Source organism: Heterodontus francisci, chromosome 14, assembly GCF_036365525.1.
Source record: "Heterodontus francisci isolate sHetFra1 chromosome 14, sHetFra1.hap1, whole genome shotgun sequence".
NCBI classification, from domain to species: Eukaryota; Metazoa; Chordata; class Chondrichthyes; order Heterodontiformes; family Heterodontidae; genus Heterodontus; species Heterodontus francisci.
In genome coordinates, this window is record NC_090384.1 from 52,185,078 (window position 1) to 52,202,392 (window position 17,315).

The window sequence follows — 17,315 nt, forward strand, 5'->3', positions numbered from 1 at the left end:
AAATATCTGTAAAATAAGAATTTTAAAAATGTGGAAAAGGGTTAGAAAAATGACATGATATGGTTAGCTTTATTAGACAGCTTGACCGAGGCACATTTGACCTCCACTAGTCAGTCCATAAACAACGCTATGAGAGAGTGTCATCTTTTGGCTAGTTTTTAATTTATTTTTCCACAGAAAGGACTTGAAAAAGAGCAAAACATAAATATTGCATTTTGATTCAAAGTGTATTCTCACAAGTTTAAAGAAGTGGGTGAGATAAAAGATGGTTAAAATACTAAAGAGCTAGATATTGAAGTTGTTTCCCCAAAGATTGAAAACAATAGCAATATATTGCTCTGTTTCAGTATTTAATGAACATCTCGTAGCCATAAGTTTTGGGACGTTCCTGGTCTCAGGTACTCAACACGGGTTGTCTGGCATATTCCTCCCCTTTGGTCATGAGCACTGGGAAATAAAATAGAGACAGAAAGATTTTCTAACAACCAGATTTATGAGAAGAAAATAGCTAACTCTCACTCAGACTAAGAAGGTTAGGATGCTGGAGTATAGTATTTTGTTTTAAGTCAAGCAAGATGACCCATTGATGTGGGGTAGCAAAGCGTAATCATTTTGTTTATTATTACGCAAAGGCTGGTTGTCTTGATTGAATTAAGTGATAACTCTTGTTCTGTATGTCACTTCATTTCTGAACAGTTTAGTGATTGAATCTGGCCTCATCTCACATGAGGATAGGTTACAAGCCACAATATCCAGTTCTGATCACCACGGGGTCCTATTGATATACTGCTGGGTTACACGACTGTGTATATAAGTACATATAAGTGTGAGTCAACTCTGGAATGTGAGGGATGTTTGATCCAATTATGGGAATGACTGATGCCACTGAACCCAAGAAGATATCCATGGCAGACTATAATTTGTAACAGAGATGCATTGATAAATCTAAGTGTTAAAATGAAAACTGCTAGCACTTGTTCCTCTGTACTTTTATGCTTCATGTTTCAGAACCAGTGGTTAGAGGTACACATTTTATATGAACTGAAAGTGGCACTTTCTCCTCATAATAGCCTAACATGAAAAACTGTTTTACTCTCGGTACAGATAGTCCTTGCCTTGATAAGCATAAAATTTCACCCTTTCCTCTCAAAAAATTGAGATGCTTTTCAAACGTTTATCATTTTGCCAGGTCCAGCATTTTTGATTAATTCTATCTATCTGTTGCAGAGCAACGAAAGAAGTATTCCAATTCCAATGTTATCATGCAAGAAACTTCTCAGTACCATGTGGAGGTAATGCTATTAATGAATGAACTGCTACAAGAGATTAGAATATTGAAGGGGATTACCTTTTGGTTGTGTAATGTGAGCTCTTCCAGCCCATTGAAATAAATTGGGTCTCTGCCCAGATACTTCCTATTCCAGGCAGTGGGGTATTTATTTAAATATATATAATAAAAGACTATGCTATTATTTATATGCTTAACTACAAAAGTCATCATACTTGTCAGTAGTGAGAGTGAGGAATGATGCCTGGTCCAGAGCTGTGCGTATAAGTACAGAGCAGCACTACCAGGGACATAGGATTAAATTGTATCCCTATCTCCTTGACTCCTGGCTAGAGATTTGTACATGGTAAGAAATAGATAAAGATTGTTAATAAAGGAATGCAGCCTTAGTTTTATTATGAAATCCAAAATATTGTAGCACATAGGAAGAGTCACAGGGAAAGTATCTCTTTGCAATCTTGGGAAAATATAAAATTCTAGTCTAGTATATTTATAAAGCGGGAGAAGGGCAAAATGCTGCAGGCAGTCAGTGAATTAACTCAACCACATTTGTTTGCTCTGTATAAACATATAGATCTGTTGTTTGTTCTTGTTTCCAGCATCTCGCCACATTTGCAATGGACAAGCGTGAGTCCATAGTGACAATAGATGATGGCATCAAGAAACTACAGCAGTTGGAGTCGAAGGGGATGGTGTGGACTCAGGAGATGCTGCTGCAGGTGAATGACAAAGCCATCAGGCTGCTGGACTGCGAAAGTCAGGTAAGACTATCTGGGATTTGGTTTTAAATTGATACAGAGTGCAACACCTTTTTAGGATTATGAGCCACATAGAATCAGTGCAGAATTCTGGAGCATCAAAGTACGCTTTTATAGAGTGAAGGGTTGAAGGTTCCAGTTTACATCCCTGCCCCACAAATTCACTAACTTCCCTATATCAGTTAGGATCAGGCTCGGCTATAATGCCACCCAAGAAAACATTACCTGCTAACTTTCACTATCTGAGCTTACAGGTGAAAAATGGTTGTTTGAGGAGGTGCTGAAGGGCTATCTTGCCTGTAAAATCATACCCCAACAAAAATTGGCATCTTCAGGAGAAGAGGAGATTAGTTTGTTTCTTAAAACACTGCGGCACAGTGGAGCAGTGGTTAGCACCGCAGCCTCACAGCTCCAGTGACCCGGGTTCAATTCTGGGTACTGCCTGTGTGCAGTTTGCAAGTTCTCCCTGTGTCTGCGTGGGTTTCCTCCGGGTGCTCCGGTTTCCTCCCACAGCCAAAAGACTTGCAGGTTGATAGGTAAGTTGGCCATTATAGATTGCCCTTTGTATAGGTAGGTGGTAGGGAAATATAGGGACGGGTGGGGATGTGGTAGGAATATGGGATTGGTGTAGGATTAGTATAAATGGGTGGTTGGTGATTGGTGGTCGGCGCAGACTCGGTGGGCCGAAGGACCTGTTTCGGTGCTGTATCTCTAAATCTAAATCTAAAATCTAACTTTGGATTTATCTTGGGCTGAATTACGAGTATGGGCATCTTCTATGCTCCAGCTTCGAGCACACACCATGTAACATATAATTCAGTGTGAATTTTCAAATGCTTTGCCCATCAGTTACTTCAATGCTAATAAGAACATCTTTAAGCGACTGGTGTTAGCACTGATGCCCTGTTGTGGGTAGCCTGTGCCATCTGCTGTTGAGTTATTTACGCTTTACTTGTTCATTTGTAGTCATGGTTGATTGTGATATTGTACAGTTTAATGGCAGTTGCAGCGCAAGGCAACTCCTATCTGACTGATCAGAAGAGGGAAGACTTATTTCCTGTTCTTTTGTATGCTTTACTCAATCTTCTGTTTGATGTCTTTCCCCTGCACCCACCACCCCCACCCACCCCCCCACCATTTTCTATAGGATGAGTTGGAGAACTTTCCACTAAACACAGTGCATCACTGCCAAACTGTACTCCACCTGTCCAAATACCAATCTGTTTTACTGCTCATGTGTCAAGACTCCGACCAGCACAAGCCCGATATGCATTTCTTCAACTGTGACGAAATTGGGGTGAGTAAATTGTGCAGAGAGGAGCCAACAAAGAGGGTGGCGGAGCTTCTGGTTATTGCATTAGGCTGATGGTTGCAGCAATATTAAGAGCGGTTATTGTGATTCAATAGCGTATACTCAATAGTAATGTTACTCGTGTTATTAGTGAAATTTGCTCATAATTTGATCAAGTGGTAATGTGTCAATTTATTTTGATGCAAAATTTGTTGAACAAAAAACCTTGTGATATGGAATAGCTATGATTACAAAAAATGGATGGAATAACAGAGTACGATCCCCAAAACATTGGGAACATTCCTGGAAAATTGTGTAATTCGAGGAAATAAAAAATAAACTCTACTTATTCAGTTACCAATGGCCCTGATGATTCAGGGGTGTAATTGCAGAATTCCATTCCCAAGACACTGGTAGAAATCCCTAAATCCCATCCAGTAAAAACAGAATATGATTGATTCAGTTGCTGTTACCCTAGACAAGATAATACAACCTGCATGCCGATGAATATTCTAATTAGCTGACCCCACAATTTCCAGTGGGGTTAGCTCCACATTAGGATGGTGGATGGAAACCCCATCCCACCACAATTCTTAGCTTCTTTATCAGCTGCTGCATTGCTGAAATTTCTAGGCGCATTTTTCATTTTTCTGTAGTTGGCAAATAGTAACAAAAATATGACATATCAAATAATGGTCTACAACCTGTGTATAACTGAGCATGTTTGTATAATGTTGGTATTCTGACAGTAGCATCTCAACAAACCAAAAATTCAACCACATACCTAAGCAATAATGAGACCAAGGGTACAGTCTTGTCACCTAGACATCACCCTGTGTATTGATATATGACTCTGTCTTTTTTTTTGCAAATTTATTTTTCTCCACTACTCAGTTGTGTTCTGTTGGGCCACATATCATTCCCAAGTAGAGTAGATGGGAGTAGATGGGCTCTGGCACTGATGCATGCAACTGGCTTCTTGTGGGTGCATGAGAACACCTTGGGTGATTTTCTGTTCAAGTTCCCCATTGCCTATACCGAAAATATGCCTTCATTTAGCAGGCCTTCACAGTCCTGTGAGTGAGATCAGTAATCTCAGACTTCCCACTGCTCTTGGTTTCATGCGGAGGAATCCCAGTACAGCACACGATCATGTTTCCTTCCTGGAACATATTTGAATGTAATTAACGCTATTGTTAAATTTTGTGATGTCCGTCCTTTATTCCTTTTTTGTTCTTCTTGCAGGCTGAGATGATTCATGCAGATGTTCAGAGTGCAATTTCCGATTGCAAAGGTGGACAGAAAATGCGATTGCAAACCCTGAAGTAAATGCTTTTAGCGCACGAATGTTCAGAGTGGGGAAAAGCCTTTGATCCAACAATCAACCTCAATTGTCCACTTTATTTTATTTGTTCTTGAGATGTGGCTGATGCTGGCAAGGCAGCATTTATTGCTCATCCCTAGTTGCTCTGCAAAGATGGTGGTGGACTTTCACTTTGAATCGTTGCTGTCCATTTGAGACCTTACCCCTCCAATCCACTATTTCTCCCAAAATGTATCGAATGGTCTCTTGAACCCATTTAACCTTCGCTGCCGACTTATTTCACAAAAAAATTCTCAGCCTACTTTCCATTTTAAACAGACAAAGCATTTACAGGGCACAGGCTAACTCGAGGTGTGATTGAAACTCACCAAATTGAGAAACACCTTAAACAAGAACAATTAGTGGCCACCAGTGTATGCTTTTCATGGAAAACAGATAGAATTACACAACATAATCCCTAAAAGTTGGTTTAAAAGCTGAAATCATGTGTAATAAATATGAAGCTTGAATGATTTCAGCACCTTAAACTTGTGGTCCTTGTGATTTTTCACCAACAGAATCAACACTTCTAACCCACACTTTTTCTGCCACATAAAATATTGCTTGCATGCATTTTATATTGGATTAACCAGTCCTGACAATCAAATCTAGTTGCATGAAACCAGTATCTCAACAGGTTTTCTCAGAGCTTATCCATTGTGGCCATGACTTTTTTTTTACTTTTTTTCCCCCTTTCTTGTTGCTGTGGAAACAATATTGAAATAAATATGTCCTGCAATTGCATACTTGTTCCTGCGCCTAGAATGGACAGTGTAATGCTGACCCATTATTAGGCTATGTGGTGATAGTTTAGGATTTATTATTCTTGCTGTATTTTGTATACTTTCTTTTCCCACAGCAGTGAAGGTGGGTGGATACCCTGCTACCATATTGCTGATCATTCTACCACTGCTCTGACCATCAGGTAGTGAGTAAAAGTGGCACAGAGATGGAGAAACGTGACTCATTTGTCAATTGTCGCCTCCCCTCTCTGTGGGAAAGTGACAGACCTTTGCTCAGTACCTGACGACATGAATCAGAATTGGAAACTTGTCAAACAGGGAACTGCAGATATGAACTTATGTCTCTGACTTGGTACACGTTGCAGCTAATTCACATTGAAAATTTTAATCGCTGTTTCTGTCACCACCCCCCCCCTCTTTTAATGAAACTAGCCACTGACTAAAAATTATTTTGTTTTGTTGAGGTCAAACAGACTTAGCCTTGATCAGGTTTTCATTTCATTGCACTGAGATTCCCCATCAGTGTACTGTAACTATGTCCGTCTCACCAGGGTGAATCAAGAGAAAATGAAGAAACAACGGGAGACGATAATCCCTTCACCCCCTCAGAGTATTGCACCTGCCCGTCCTCCTGGTGTCAAGAGTCGAGCTGATGCCCTGACAGCACTAAATGTCCAAGGTAAAACAACCTGAGCAATTGGGCTTGTGTAAATAGATGCAATTCAGTATGCTTCTGAAAAACACACTGAGAAAGGAGCTTCTGAGCAGCATGCTGTTCATGGGCAGCTGTCTCTGTCTATTTGCCTTTGCTCCTTTCAATCGCTTTCCATCGCATAAACGTGCCGCTACCTCAATTTAGAAAAAGTAAGGCATTTGTTTTTTTTTTCCTTTTGATGAGGAATAATTTGTTGTGTGTGATTACTAACCCTTGAGTGTCATCCCACAGTGGAGCAAGATCGGAGAAGTATTAGTTCCCAGGAATTTGAGGAGTCACCCGAAGTCTTGGCTCAAAGGATCGAGAAAGATGTGGTAAGCAGTTTAGTATTATTTCTGAAACTGGAAACCCTGCAACTGAGCAAATTGGATATTTGTATGCCATTTTAGAAACCTGGAGCAGATTTATGGGAGTAGGATTTCTATTTCATTATCTCTTTATGATCTTTTTGAAAGTTAATGAACAAAACTATCAACAAAATTTGTTACTTTTGGGATTAGAAAACCCCACTGTAGGAAAATCATCCCACACCGAATAATGGGAAGGAGATGCAGAGACGTGTGAAGTGCATCATGTTGGTAGGAAGGACAAGGAGAAGCAATATAAAATAAAGGCTAAAATTCTAAAGTGGTGCAAGAAAAGACAGCCCTGGGGGTATATGGTACAAATAATTAGAACCGTAGTTTGGGAAAGTGGTTAATAAAGCATACGGGATTCTGGGCTTTATAAATAGGGGTATAGAATACAAAAGCAAATAAGTTATGAAAAACCATTATACTGGTTTTGCCTCAACTGGAGCATTGTGCCCAGTTCTGGGTACCACACTTCAGGAAGGATGTGAAGGCATTACAGAGGCTGCAGAAAAGATGCATAAGAATGGTTCCAAGGATGAAGGACTTCAGTTACATGGATAGGTTAAAGAAGCTGGGGTTGATTACCTTGGAAAAGAGAAGATTAAGAGGAGATTTGATCAAGGTGCTCAAAATCATGAGGGGTCTGGACAGTGTAGATAGGGAGAAACTGTTCCTCTTGGCAGAAGGGTCAAGAACCAGAGGACACTGATTTAAGATGATTATCAAAAGAAGCAACCGCAACATGAGGAAAAACTTTTTTTACACAGTGAGTGGTTAGGATCGGGAATGCACTGCCTGAGAGCATGGTGGAGGCAGATTCAATCATGACTTTGAAAAGAGAATTGGACAATTATCTGGAGAGAAAAAATTTGCAGGGCTATGGGGAAAAGGTGGAGGTTTGAGACTAGGTGAGTTGCTCTTGCAGAGAGCCGGCGTGGAAGTGACAGGCGTGCATAATGGCCTCATCTGTCCTACAACCATTCTATGAGATAGAGGAGCAAATCCATAGGCAAATTATAGAAACATGCAAGAAATACGTAGAGTCATAGAGTTATACAGCACAGAAACAGACCCCCTTCGGCCCATCATGTCCACACCAGCCATCAAGCACCTAACTATTCTAATCCCATTTTCCAGCACTTGGCCCGTAGCCTTGTATGCTATGACGTTTCAAGTGCTCATCTAAATACTTCTTAAATGGTGTGAAGGTTCCTGCCTCTACCACCACTTCAGGCAGTGTGTTCCAAATTCCAAACACACTCTGGGTAAAAACATTTTTCCTTAAATCCCCTCCAAACCTGCTGCCCCTTACCTTAAATCTATGACCCCTGGTTATTGACATCTCCACTAAGGGAAAAAGTTTCTTCCTATCTAACCTATCTATGCCCCCCATAATTTGGATACCTCAATCAGGTCCCTCCTCAGCCTTCTCTGCTCTAAGAAAAAATAACCCTAGCCTATCCAGTCTCACTTTATAGCTGAAATGCTCCAGCCCGGGCAACATCCCAGTGAATCTGCTCTGCACCCTCTCCAGTGCAATCACATCCTTCCTATAGAGTGACGACTAGAACTGTACACAGTACTCCAGCTGTGGCCAAACTAGCGTTTTATACAGCTCCATCATAACCTCCCTGCTCTTATATTCTATGTCTCGGCTATTAAAGGCAAGTATCCCATATGCCTTTCTAACCACCTTATCTACCTGTGCTGCTGCCTTCAGTGATCTATGGACAAGTACACCAAGGTCCCTATGACCCTCTGTACTTCCTATGATCCTACCACCCATTGTATATTCCCTTGCCTTGTTAGTCCTCCCAAAGTGCATCACTTCACACTTCTCAGGATTAAATTTCATTTGCCACTGCTCTGCCCATCTTACCAGCCCATCTATATTGTCCTGCAAGCTAAGGCTTTCCTCCTCACTATTTATGACACTACCAATTTTCGTGTCATCTGCAAATTTACTGATCATACCTCCTATATTCACGTCTAAATCATTAATGTACACTACAAACAGCAAGGGTCCCAGCACCGATCCCTGTGGTACACCACTGGTCACAGGCTTCCAATCACAAAAACAACCCTGAACCATCACCCTCTGCCTCCTGCCACTAAGCCAATTTTGGATCCAATTTGCCAAATTGCCCTGGATCCCATGGGCTCTTACCTTCTTAACCAATCTCCCATGCGGGAGCTTATCAAAAGCCTTACTGAAGTCCATGTAGACTACATCAACTGCTTTATCCTCAACTACACATCTAGTCACCACCTTGAAAAATTCAATCAAGTTAGTTAGACACGATCTCTCCCTGACAAAGCCATGCTAACTATTCTTGATTAATCCCTGCTTCTCCAAGTGGGGATTAATCCTGTCCCTCAGAATTTTTTCCAATAGTTTCCCTACCACTGATGTTAGACGCACCGGCCTGTAATTACCTGGTTTATCCCTGCTACCCTTCTTGAATAATCGTACCATATTCACTGTCCTCCAGTCGTCTCGCACCTCTCCCGTGGCCAGGGAGGATTTGAAAATTTGTGTCAGAACCCCTGCTATCTCTTCCCTTGCCACACATAACAGCCTGGGATACATCTTATCTGGGCCTGGGGATTTATCCACTTTTAAGCCTGCTAAAACCGGTAATACCTCCTCCCTTTCAATGCTAATTTGTTCGAGTATATTGCAATCCCCCTCCTTGATCGCCACACCTACATCGTCCTTCTCCATAGTGAACACAGATGAAAGGTAATCATTTAAGACCTCACCTACGTCCTCCAGCTTCACACACAGATTGCCACTTTGGTCCCTAATGGGCCCTACTCTTTCCCTGGTTATCCTCTTGCCCTTAATATATTTATAAAATGCCTTGGGACTTTCCTTTATCTTGCCTGCCAGTGTTTTTTCATGCCCCCTCTTCGCTCTCCTAATTACTTTTTTAAGTACCCCCCTACACTTTCTATACTCCTCTAGGGTCTCTGCTGTTTTCAGCCCTCTGAATCTGACATAATCCTTTTTTTCCCTTATCCAATCCTCTATATCCCTTAACAATCAGGGTTCCCTGGACTTGTTGGACCTACCCTTCACCTTTATGGGAACATGTTGGCTCTGAACTCTCTCTATTTCCTTTTTGAATAACTCACACTGGTCTGATGTAGACTTTCCTACAAGTAGCTGCTCCCACTCCACTTTGGCCAGATCCTATTTTATCATATTGAAATCTGTCTTCCCCCAATTCAGTACCTTTATTTCTGGTCCATCTTTGTCCTTTTCCATAACTACCTTAAATCTTACAGTGTTATGGTCACTATCCTCGAAATGCACCCCCCCCCCCCCCCCAAATGACACTTCTACCACTTGCCCGGCATCATTTCCTAGTATTAGGTCCAGTACCGCCCCTTCTCGTGTAGGACTTTCTACCTGCTGGCTCAAAAAGCTCTCCTGTATGCACTTTAAGAATTCCGCCCCCTTTAAACCTTTTGCACTAAGACTACCCCAGTTAATATTGGGGAAGTTGAAATCCCCAACGATTATTACCCTAATATTTTTACACATCTCTGAGATTTGCCTACATATCTGCTCCTCTATCTCTCCCTGACTATTTGGAGGCCTGTAGTACATTCCCAGCAAAGTGATTGCCCCCTTTTTGTTTTTAAGTTTTCCCATATGGCCTCATTTGAGGATCCTTCTACCATCCCTCCTTACTGAAGTAATTGACTTCTTGATCAATAATGCAATGCCACCTCCTCTTTTACAGCTCCCCACCGCCCCCCAACCCCTTCATGCCTGAAGATTCTATATCCTGGAATATTGAGCTGCCATTCCTGCCCTTCCCTCAACCACATCTCTATGATAGCAATAATATCATATTCCCATGTGTTAATCAATGCCCTCAATTCGTCTGCCTTACTTGTAAGATGCCTTGTGTTAAAATAGATGCAATCCACCCTTGCACTATTCGCGTGTGTCTTAACAGGTTTATATTTGCTTTGCCTTCCAGACTGACTTAGTTCCTCTTCTATATTTGGCTGTGCATCACCCCCGACTGTACCTCCACTCTGTATCCCATCCTCCTGCCAAATTAGATTAGATTAGAGATACAGCACTGAAACAGGCCCTTCGGCCCACCGAGTCTGTGCCGAACATCAACCACCCATTTATACTAATCCTACACTCATCCCACATTCCCAACAAACATCCCCACCTGTCCCTATATTTCCCTACCACCTACCTATACTGGTGACAATTTATAATGGCCAATTTTACCTATCAACCTGCAAGTCTTTTGGCTTGTGGGAGGAAACCGGAGCACCCGGAGAAAACCCACGCAGACACAGGGAGAACTTGCAAACTCCACACAGGCAGTACCCGGAATTGAACCCAGGTCCCTGGAGCTGTGAGGCTGCGGTGCTAACCACTGCGCCACTGTGCCGCCCTAATTAGTTTAAACCCCGCCCCCCCCCCACCCCCCGCAACAGCACTAGCAAGCCTCCCAGCAAGGATGTTGGTCCCATTCCTGTTCAGGTGCAACCCGTCCAACTTGTACAGGTCCCACCTTAGCCAGAAACAGACCCTGTGATCCAGGAAACTAAAGCCCTCCCTCCTGCACCATGTCTTCAGCCACGCATTCATCTGCTCTGTCCTCCTATTCCTATACTAACTAGTATGTGTCACTGGGAGTAATCCAGAGATTACAACCTTTGAGGTCCTGCTTTTTAATCTGCTACCTACCTCCCTAAATTTTTGTTGCAGGACCTCATCCCTCTTTCTACCTATGTCGTTGGTACCAATGTGAAATATGACCTCTGACTGTTCACCCTCCCCCTTTCAGAATGTTCGGCAGCCGCTCCATGACATCCTTGACCGTAGCACTAGGGAGGCAACATACCATCCTGGAGTCATGTTTGCAGCCACAGAAACGCCTATCTGTATCCCTAACTATATAATGCCCATTCACTACAGCTCTCCCACTCGTTTTCCTTCCCTCCTGTGCAGCTGAGCCACCCGTGGTGCCACAGACTTGGCTCTTGCTGCATTTCCCTGAGAAGCTATCTCCCCCAACAGTATTCAAAGCGGAAAATCTGTTAGAAAGGGAGGTGGACCCAGAGGACTTCTGCACTACTTGCCTAGTTCTTCTACTCTGCCTGGCGGTCACCCATTCCCTTTCTGCCTGAGCAGTTTTTACCTGTGGTGTAACCATCTCCCTGTACATGCTATCCACGATGATCTCAGCTTCGCGGATGCTCCACAGTGTCCCCAGTCGCCGCTCCAGATCTGAAACGTGGATTTTGAGTAGCTGCAGCTGGAAACATTTCCTGCACACGTGTTCGCCCTGGACACTAGAAGTGTCCCTGACTTCCCACATTGCACAAGAGGAGCACTCCACATTGCCGAGCTGCCCTACCATGACTTATCCTTAATTTACTCCTTTAAATTGCTCAAAAATTAGAGATTATTTACACTAGGGACCTTGATTCCCTAAAAACCACTACTTACTATATAAAAAAATTAATAATAATTACAAGTAATTATTAATAAATTGCACTAATTAATAAAAACAAACACACTTTAGTAGTACCAACCATATCACTTATAAGGTAGATTTTGAGGTTTTTTTTAAAAAAAGAACTTTCTCTCCCCTGATTTTTTAAAGCTAGTTACAGGCACTAACAGCTGTTACTTACCCAACCAATCAGCTTACAGATTTCCCGTGACTGTAAGTCTTTTTTTCCTCTTTTAAACATCAGCGCATGGAGATACAGAGAGAGAGAGAGTAATGAGAATAGGGAATTTCAATTATTCTAATATAGACTGGGATAGTAGCAGTGTAAAAGGCAGAGGAAGGGAAGGAATTCCTGAAATATGTACAAGAAAACTTTCTTGATCATTGTTCTTCCAGCTGGACGAAGAAGGAAGCAGTGTTGGATCTTGTTCTGGGGAATAAACTGGGGCAAGCGGAGCACGTTTCAATCAGAGAACCTTTGGGGAACGGTGATCATAATAGCATTAGGTTTAGAAGGAAAAGGACAAGGAAGAATCAAGTATAAAAACAGGTAACTGAAGGAGGGCTAACTTGGGGAGTTATAAAGGAATCATGCACGGCTGGATTACCATCAAAAATTGGTAGGCAAAATAGTAATTGAATAATAGGAGGCCTTCAAGGTTGAAATGGTTCAGATACAGAGTAAACACATTCCCACAGGAGGAAAGGAAGGGCATCCAAAGCTTAGAGCTCCCTGGATGCCTAAAAGATATAGGGGCGAAAGTTTGGATAAGATCCGAAAACGGGCACAGGTATCGTCTTGCGCAATTAACCTGCACCCGTTCATTGCAATGCAGACAGCATGCAAGCTTTGTTCGCCCTCAAACTTAAATTATATTAGCATGCATCCCAACGCTAAATGTTCTGCTGAGTGGCTACATACTGCAGAAGACGGCCCAAGTTCATGCGAGGCTCACACCAGTTAAAGCCAGCCTACACTACTTAAAACCAGTCTGCACTTCTTAAAGGGGGAGGTGTATTCTGGCTGCAGCAGGTGCTGGATGTGACTGGGAAGACATTCTGAGTGGGAAAAAGAGTGAAAATGGCACAACACAGCAGAGAGCGTGCTCCAAAATCCTCTGATGCAGCATTGGAGGCCTTGGTGCAGGAAGTGAACAGGAGGAGAGAGGCCTCTACCAAATGGGCCAGAAAGCCCTCCAGACAGATTCTGAGAAGGCAGTGGGAGCAGAAAGCCATGGTTGTCAATGCAAGCAGTCTAGAACTGAGAACCTGAATACAGTGCAGGAAGAAGTTTATGAGCTCCCATGAGTGCTCAAGGTCCATATCCTTATAAATGGACCACAAGCCTCACATGCTGCTCCAGTCAGCACTGTCTTTCACTCAGCCACCAACACTCTCTATCAAGCACAACACATACCCAACAATCATAGCGTAACCACACCTTCATATTCTTAGCACTGCTGCAAGCCTCATACTCACATCTCACAGCTTGCACACACTGGCAGCTATTCAACTACGACAGGGACATCACCCAAATACATTGCACCACACTCTCTGACACACTTCTCTTTCTCTTGCAGGATAAGGTGGCACATAACCACAGGCAGCAGCAACTAACAGGCAGCGGAACAGGCATGGCCGCATGTCCTCACTTCTGGCGACATACATAAAAAGGCTGATGGACGTGCACAATGAATACATGATGCATTGGTAGGCCTGCCTGAAAGTCTGCAGTCATTGTCAAGGAGCATGAAAGAGTCTAGCTCCAACTTGACACAGAGCTTTGTACAGATCTTGGAACCTGTCCTTTTCACATAGAAGTGATAGCCAACTCCATGAGAACACTTGCAGATCCAACCATGATGCAGCATCTGATGGTCGATATCTCAGCTTCCATTGCAGCACAAGCAGAAGCCCCCAATGTCTGAGCACTGCAGTGAAAACTCAGACTGAGGTTATGCAGTCTTGGCTTATGGCCAAACAAGGTCAACTTTCTGTCATGCTGGCTCAGACTGCTGCCATTATGGCTTGGGATATGAGTGCTCAAAAGGGCTTGCAGGGTGTCACAGCAACCCATCAATCTATCCACCAACAGATTACTCAGATTGCTGAGGCTGTGACCCTGCAAGTGGCAGTGGCTCTGTGGAGCACAAACTTGCTGTCCTCTCTCAGGACTGCAGCATTCCTCTTCCCACCACTGCCACTCTGCCAGTGCCCTTGCCTGTCAACCAGCCAGTCCAGACTACTGCCACTTATGCTGAGATGGTACAGTCCAAAGTTTGACCCTCGAGGCCCAGAGCTGTTTAAGGGCACCCTGTAAGACCATCTGTCTTCCTCACTGAAAGTCAGCAGTGTGCTGCAGCCACTGGGGCAGTACTGCATAGGAACACTAGACCGGGCAAATACATCCACAAGACAGGCAGTAAGAGAATGCACAAAGGTCATTAGTTGACCTTTTATGGAATATTGGTGGTTTGTTTGATAAAGTTGATTTGGAATGGTTGTTTTGTTGCAGCTTTTATTTCAGCATTGTGGCCAAGAGGACGCTGTGATGGTCAGTGCCAGAGGGAAGGTGTGTCAATGTTGTACTTTGGCGATTTGGGGCTGTGTTCGGTGGTACCATAGTCAGATGAGGCCAAAAAAGGGATGTGTTGTCCTCCTCCTCCTCCAATCTCCCTCTCCTCCTCTTCCTCCTCCAATCTCCCTCTCCTCCTCCTCTTCTTCGTCCTCCTCCTCCAGTCTTCTCCATAATAGTCTGCTTGATGATGTTTTGTGTGGCAGTATGGCTCTGATTATTTGCATGCTAGCCATGCGTGGTTGGGTAACACACCCAACCACGAGTGGCAGTGGCTCTGTGGAGCCAGGTGATAGGCGGATAGCCCTTGTTGACCAGCAGCCACCCTATGGTTTGATGTGGTGGTTCAAGTACTGATGCTACAGTGAACTGATGCAGGAAAAAAAACAGAACAGTGGGCATTCCCAGCACAATATGTTGAACATGGCCACACACAAACTGCACATTCAGGGAATGGAACCCTTTACAGTTGCAGTATATCTCTGAATTTAGATGCGGCACCCGCAAAGCAACATGGGTGCAGCTGATAGCACCCAGCAACATGTGGAAGTTTGCTATCCTGCCAAAGCCACGTGCACACTCCACCTGCTTCTGTTTGGTCAGAGCAAAAACAATGTATTCCCCTCTCCTCACATAAAGAATGTCCGTGACCTCCCAAATGCAGCATTGGACAGAAAACTGGGAGATACCAGAAAGGTTGCCTACTTCAGCCTGAAAGGATCCTGACACTAAGAAATTCATGGCCATGGTCACCTTCACAGCTGCTGGCAGCACAGTCCTTGCCTTGCTGTGAGGCTGTAGGTCTGCCTGCCAGAGGTGGCAAATTTTCATGAGCACTTCCTTCATAAAATGGAAATGATGAACATAAGAGGCTGCATGTTACTGGCCCCACCTGAGGTGGGGTTGGAGGTGGGAGGGCCCATAGACTTGCGACGTGTGGTGGAGGGTGGAGAGCCCATCGCCAAGTGATTTTTTTTCCCTCGGGGCGGAGTAGGTCAACGATGTCCTTCCCGCCCAGAGGCACTTGGTGGATGCCTCCACCATGTGGGGAAGGTGCCTTGTAAAACGAGGCACACTCCCTGCGGAGTGGGGGGAGGTCCCTCCTCCCTGGGCAAACTATAGCCCACGGAGGACCCCTGCCAGCAAAACCTCCACCTCCATGGTCCCACCTCCCCCTGTATTTCATGCCTCTCGCCACCTCCCTCACCAGGGCCTTCTGGACTGGCCCCAGCAACCCCACCTCACTTGCCTGAGGTCTGGAGTTCCAGCGCTGGGTCTGGGTCCAGGGCATCTGCAGTACCGGTAGTGGCCACCAGTCCCAGTGGCACTGCTGATACTGTTGACCTGCCAGTCCTCTGATTCGCTGGCAGCTCTTGGAGGCAGGATCCCTGTCTTTAAAGGGATGGAGATCCCGGCACCGGAAACCTCGCTTCAGAACAACGGTGTCTGTGCCGGGGAGGGGCACAAAAAGGCATGGTGGAATGTCCCCTGCCTTTTTGGTCCTGTGTCAGGAGACCTGCTGCCTCCACAAGACCCTGGCCAAGGGTGGGGGGTGATTTTCTGTTCTTCCCCCGTGGCAAGTTTGGAGATGGGGAGAGAATTTGATTGGGTGGGTCCCTGCCACCTTCTGGCCTCCACCTCAATGAAGTCCATGGAGAGAAGACCTGTGGACGGTCTTCCCGCCTCACTGCCAATTGAGGCTCTCATGGGCAATTAAGGGCCTCATCCCGCCGCTGGTATTAGCCCAGCAGCAGGTGGGCCTGTTGCCACACAGGGAGCACGACAAGCAAAACTGTGTGGGTTTCTTGCCGGCTCTGGGGGAGTAGGGGGGAATCATTGTTAAAAGCGTCCCACCACCATGCCCTTGCTGCTGACCCCTCCTACATATCCCTCTCCCACGACCTCCACCCCGCGAAAGCCCTCCAGCCCTGACTCACCTGTGCCTGGGCCTCCCATCTCTGGTGGATCCATTACCAGCAGTAGCCACCGCCTCTGCTGTGGTGCTGCTCAGTTAAAAGAGCTGCCAGCCTCTGATTGACCAGCAGCTCTAAGCAGGCAGGACTTCCATCACCGGGGTCCTTGATCCCAGGGAAGGCGCACCACTGTCCACTTAAGTGCCCAATTGGCATATAGTGTGGCAGGCCTTCCCCAGAGGAGGCAATGCGAGGCTGCTGGTGGCTTTTCAGCCAGTGAGCAAGACCCCCATCGCCCACATAAAATCACCCCCCCCCAACTGATTTAGGTTGAGATAAGAGAAATGCTCCCTGAAGACCTTGGGTGGATAATGCCTCCTGATAAAGCCCTTCTCCCCCACCTCCACTTTTCCTCTCTCAGCAACTTGGCCTCTTCTATGCTTCTTCTGCTCCATCTCCTTTCATGCTGGAGACAAAGGAACAACAGCACCCATAACTGGGAGCAAATTGTGGGATCAAAACCCTTAAAGTCAGAACCAAGGCCTTCTCCATGTGCAGCACGACTGCACCAACTTTAAACAGCAGTAAAAAAAACTCTCAGAAGTGCTACAAACTCAGACAGAGCTAGTTGAAATCAAACAGCAACTAAACTAAGGTAGTTGATGTCCCTTTAAATGGCACTGATGAAGGCTCCTTCCTGCTGGTGAACACATGTTCAGCTGTGCAAGTTTAAGAGAGGGCGCTAGCTGAAGCAGTAAGGTTTAAAATGGCAGGGGCGTCATGCTCTGCCTACTCTTTGTACTTCTGGTTCATAATCC

At 44.7% G+C, this 17,315-nt stretch overlaps 1 protein-coding gene across 6 annotated transcripts in view; it reads left to right on the top strand.

Annotated features, from left to right (window-relative positions):
- Window positions 1-17,315, top strand: part of eps8l2 (EPS8 signaling adaptor L2) — a 229,748-nt gene that overhangs the window by 133,140 nt on the left and 79,293 nt on the right. For all 6 annotated transcript variants that reach the window (XM_068046206.1, XM_068046209.1, XM_068046207.1 and 3 more), the window contains 6 exons: window positions 1,228-1,292; window positions 1,888-2,049; window positions 3,194-3,343; window positions 4,583-4,662; window positions 5,995-6,122; window positions 6,390-6,472. In XM_068046206.1, the coding sequence (XP_067902307.1) occupies window positions 1,228-1,292; window positions 1,888-2,049; window positions 3,194-3,343; window positions 4,583-4,662; window positions 5,995-6,122; window positions 6,390-6,472 (668 nt within the window). The remainder of the gene's footprint in view (window positions 1-1,227; window positions 1,293-1,887; window positions 2,050-3,193; window positions 3,344-4,582; window positions 4,663-5,994; window positions 6,123-6,389; window positions 6,473-17,315) is intronic.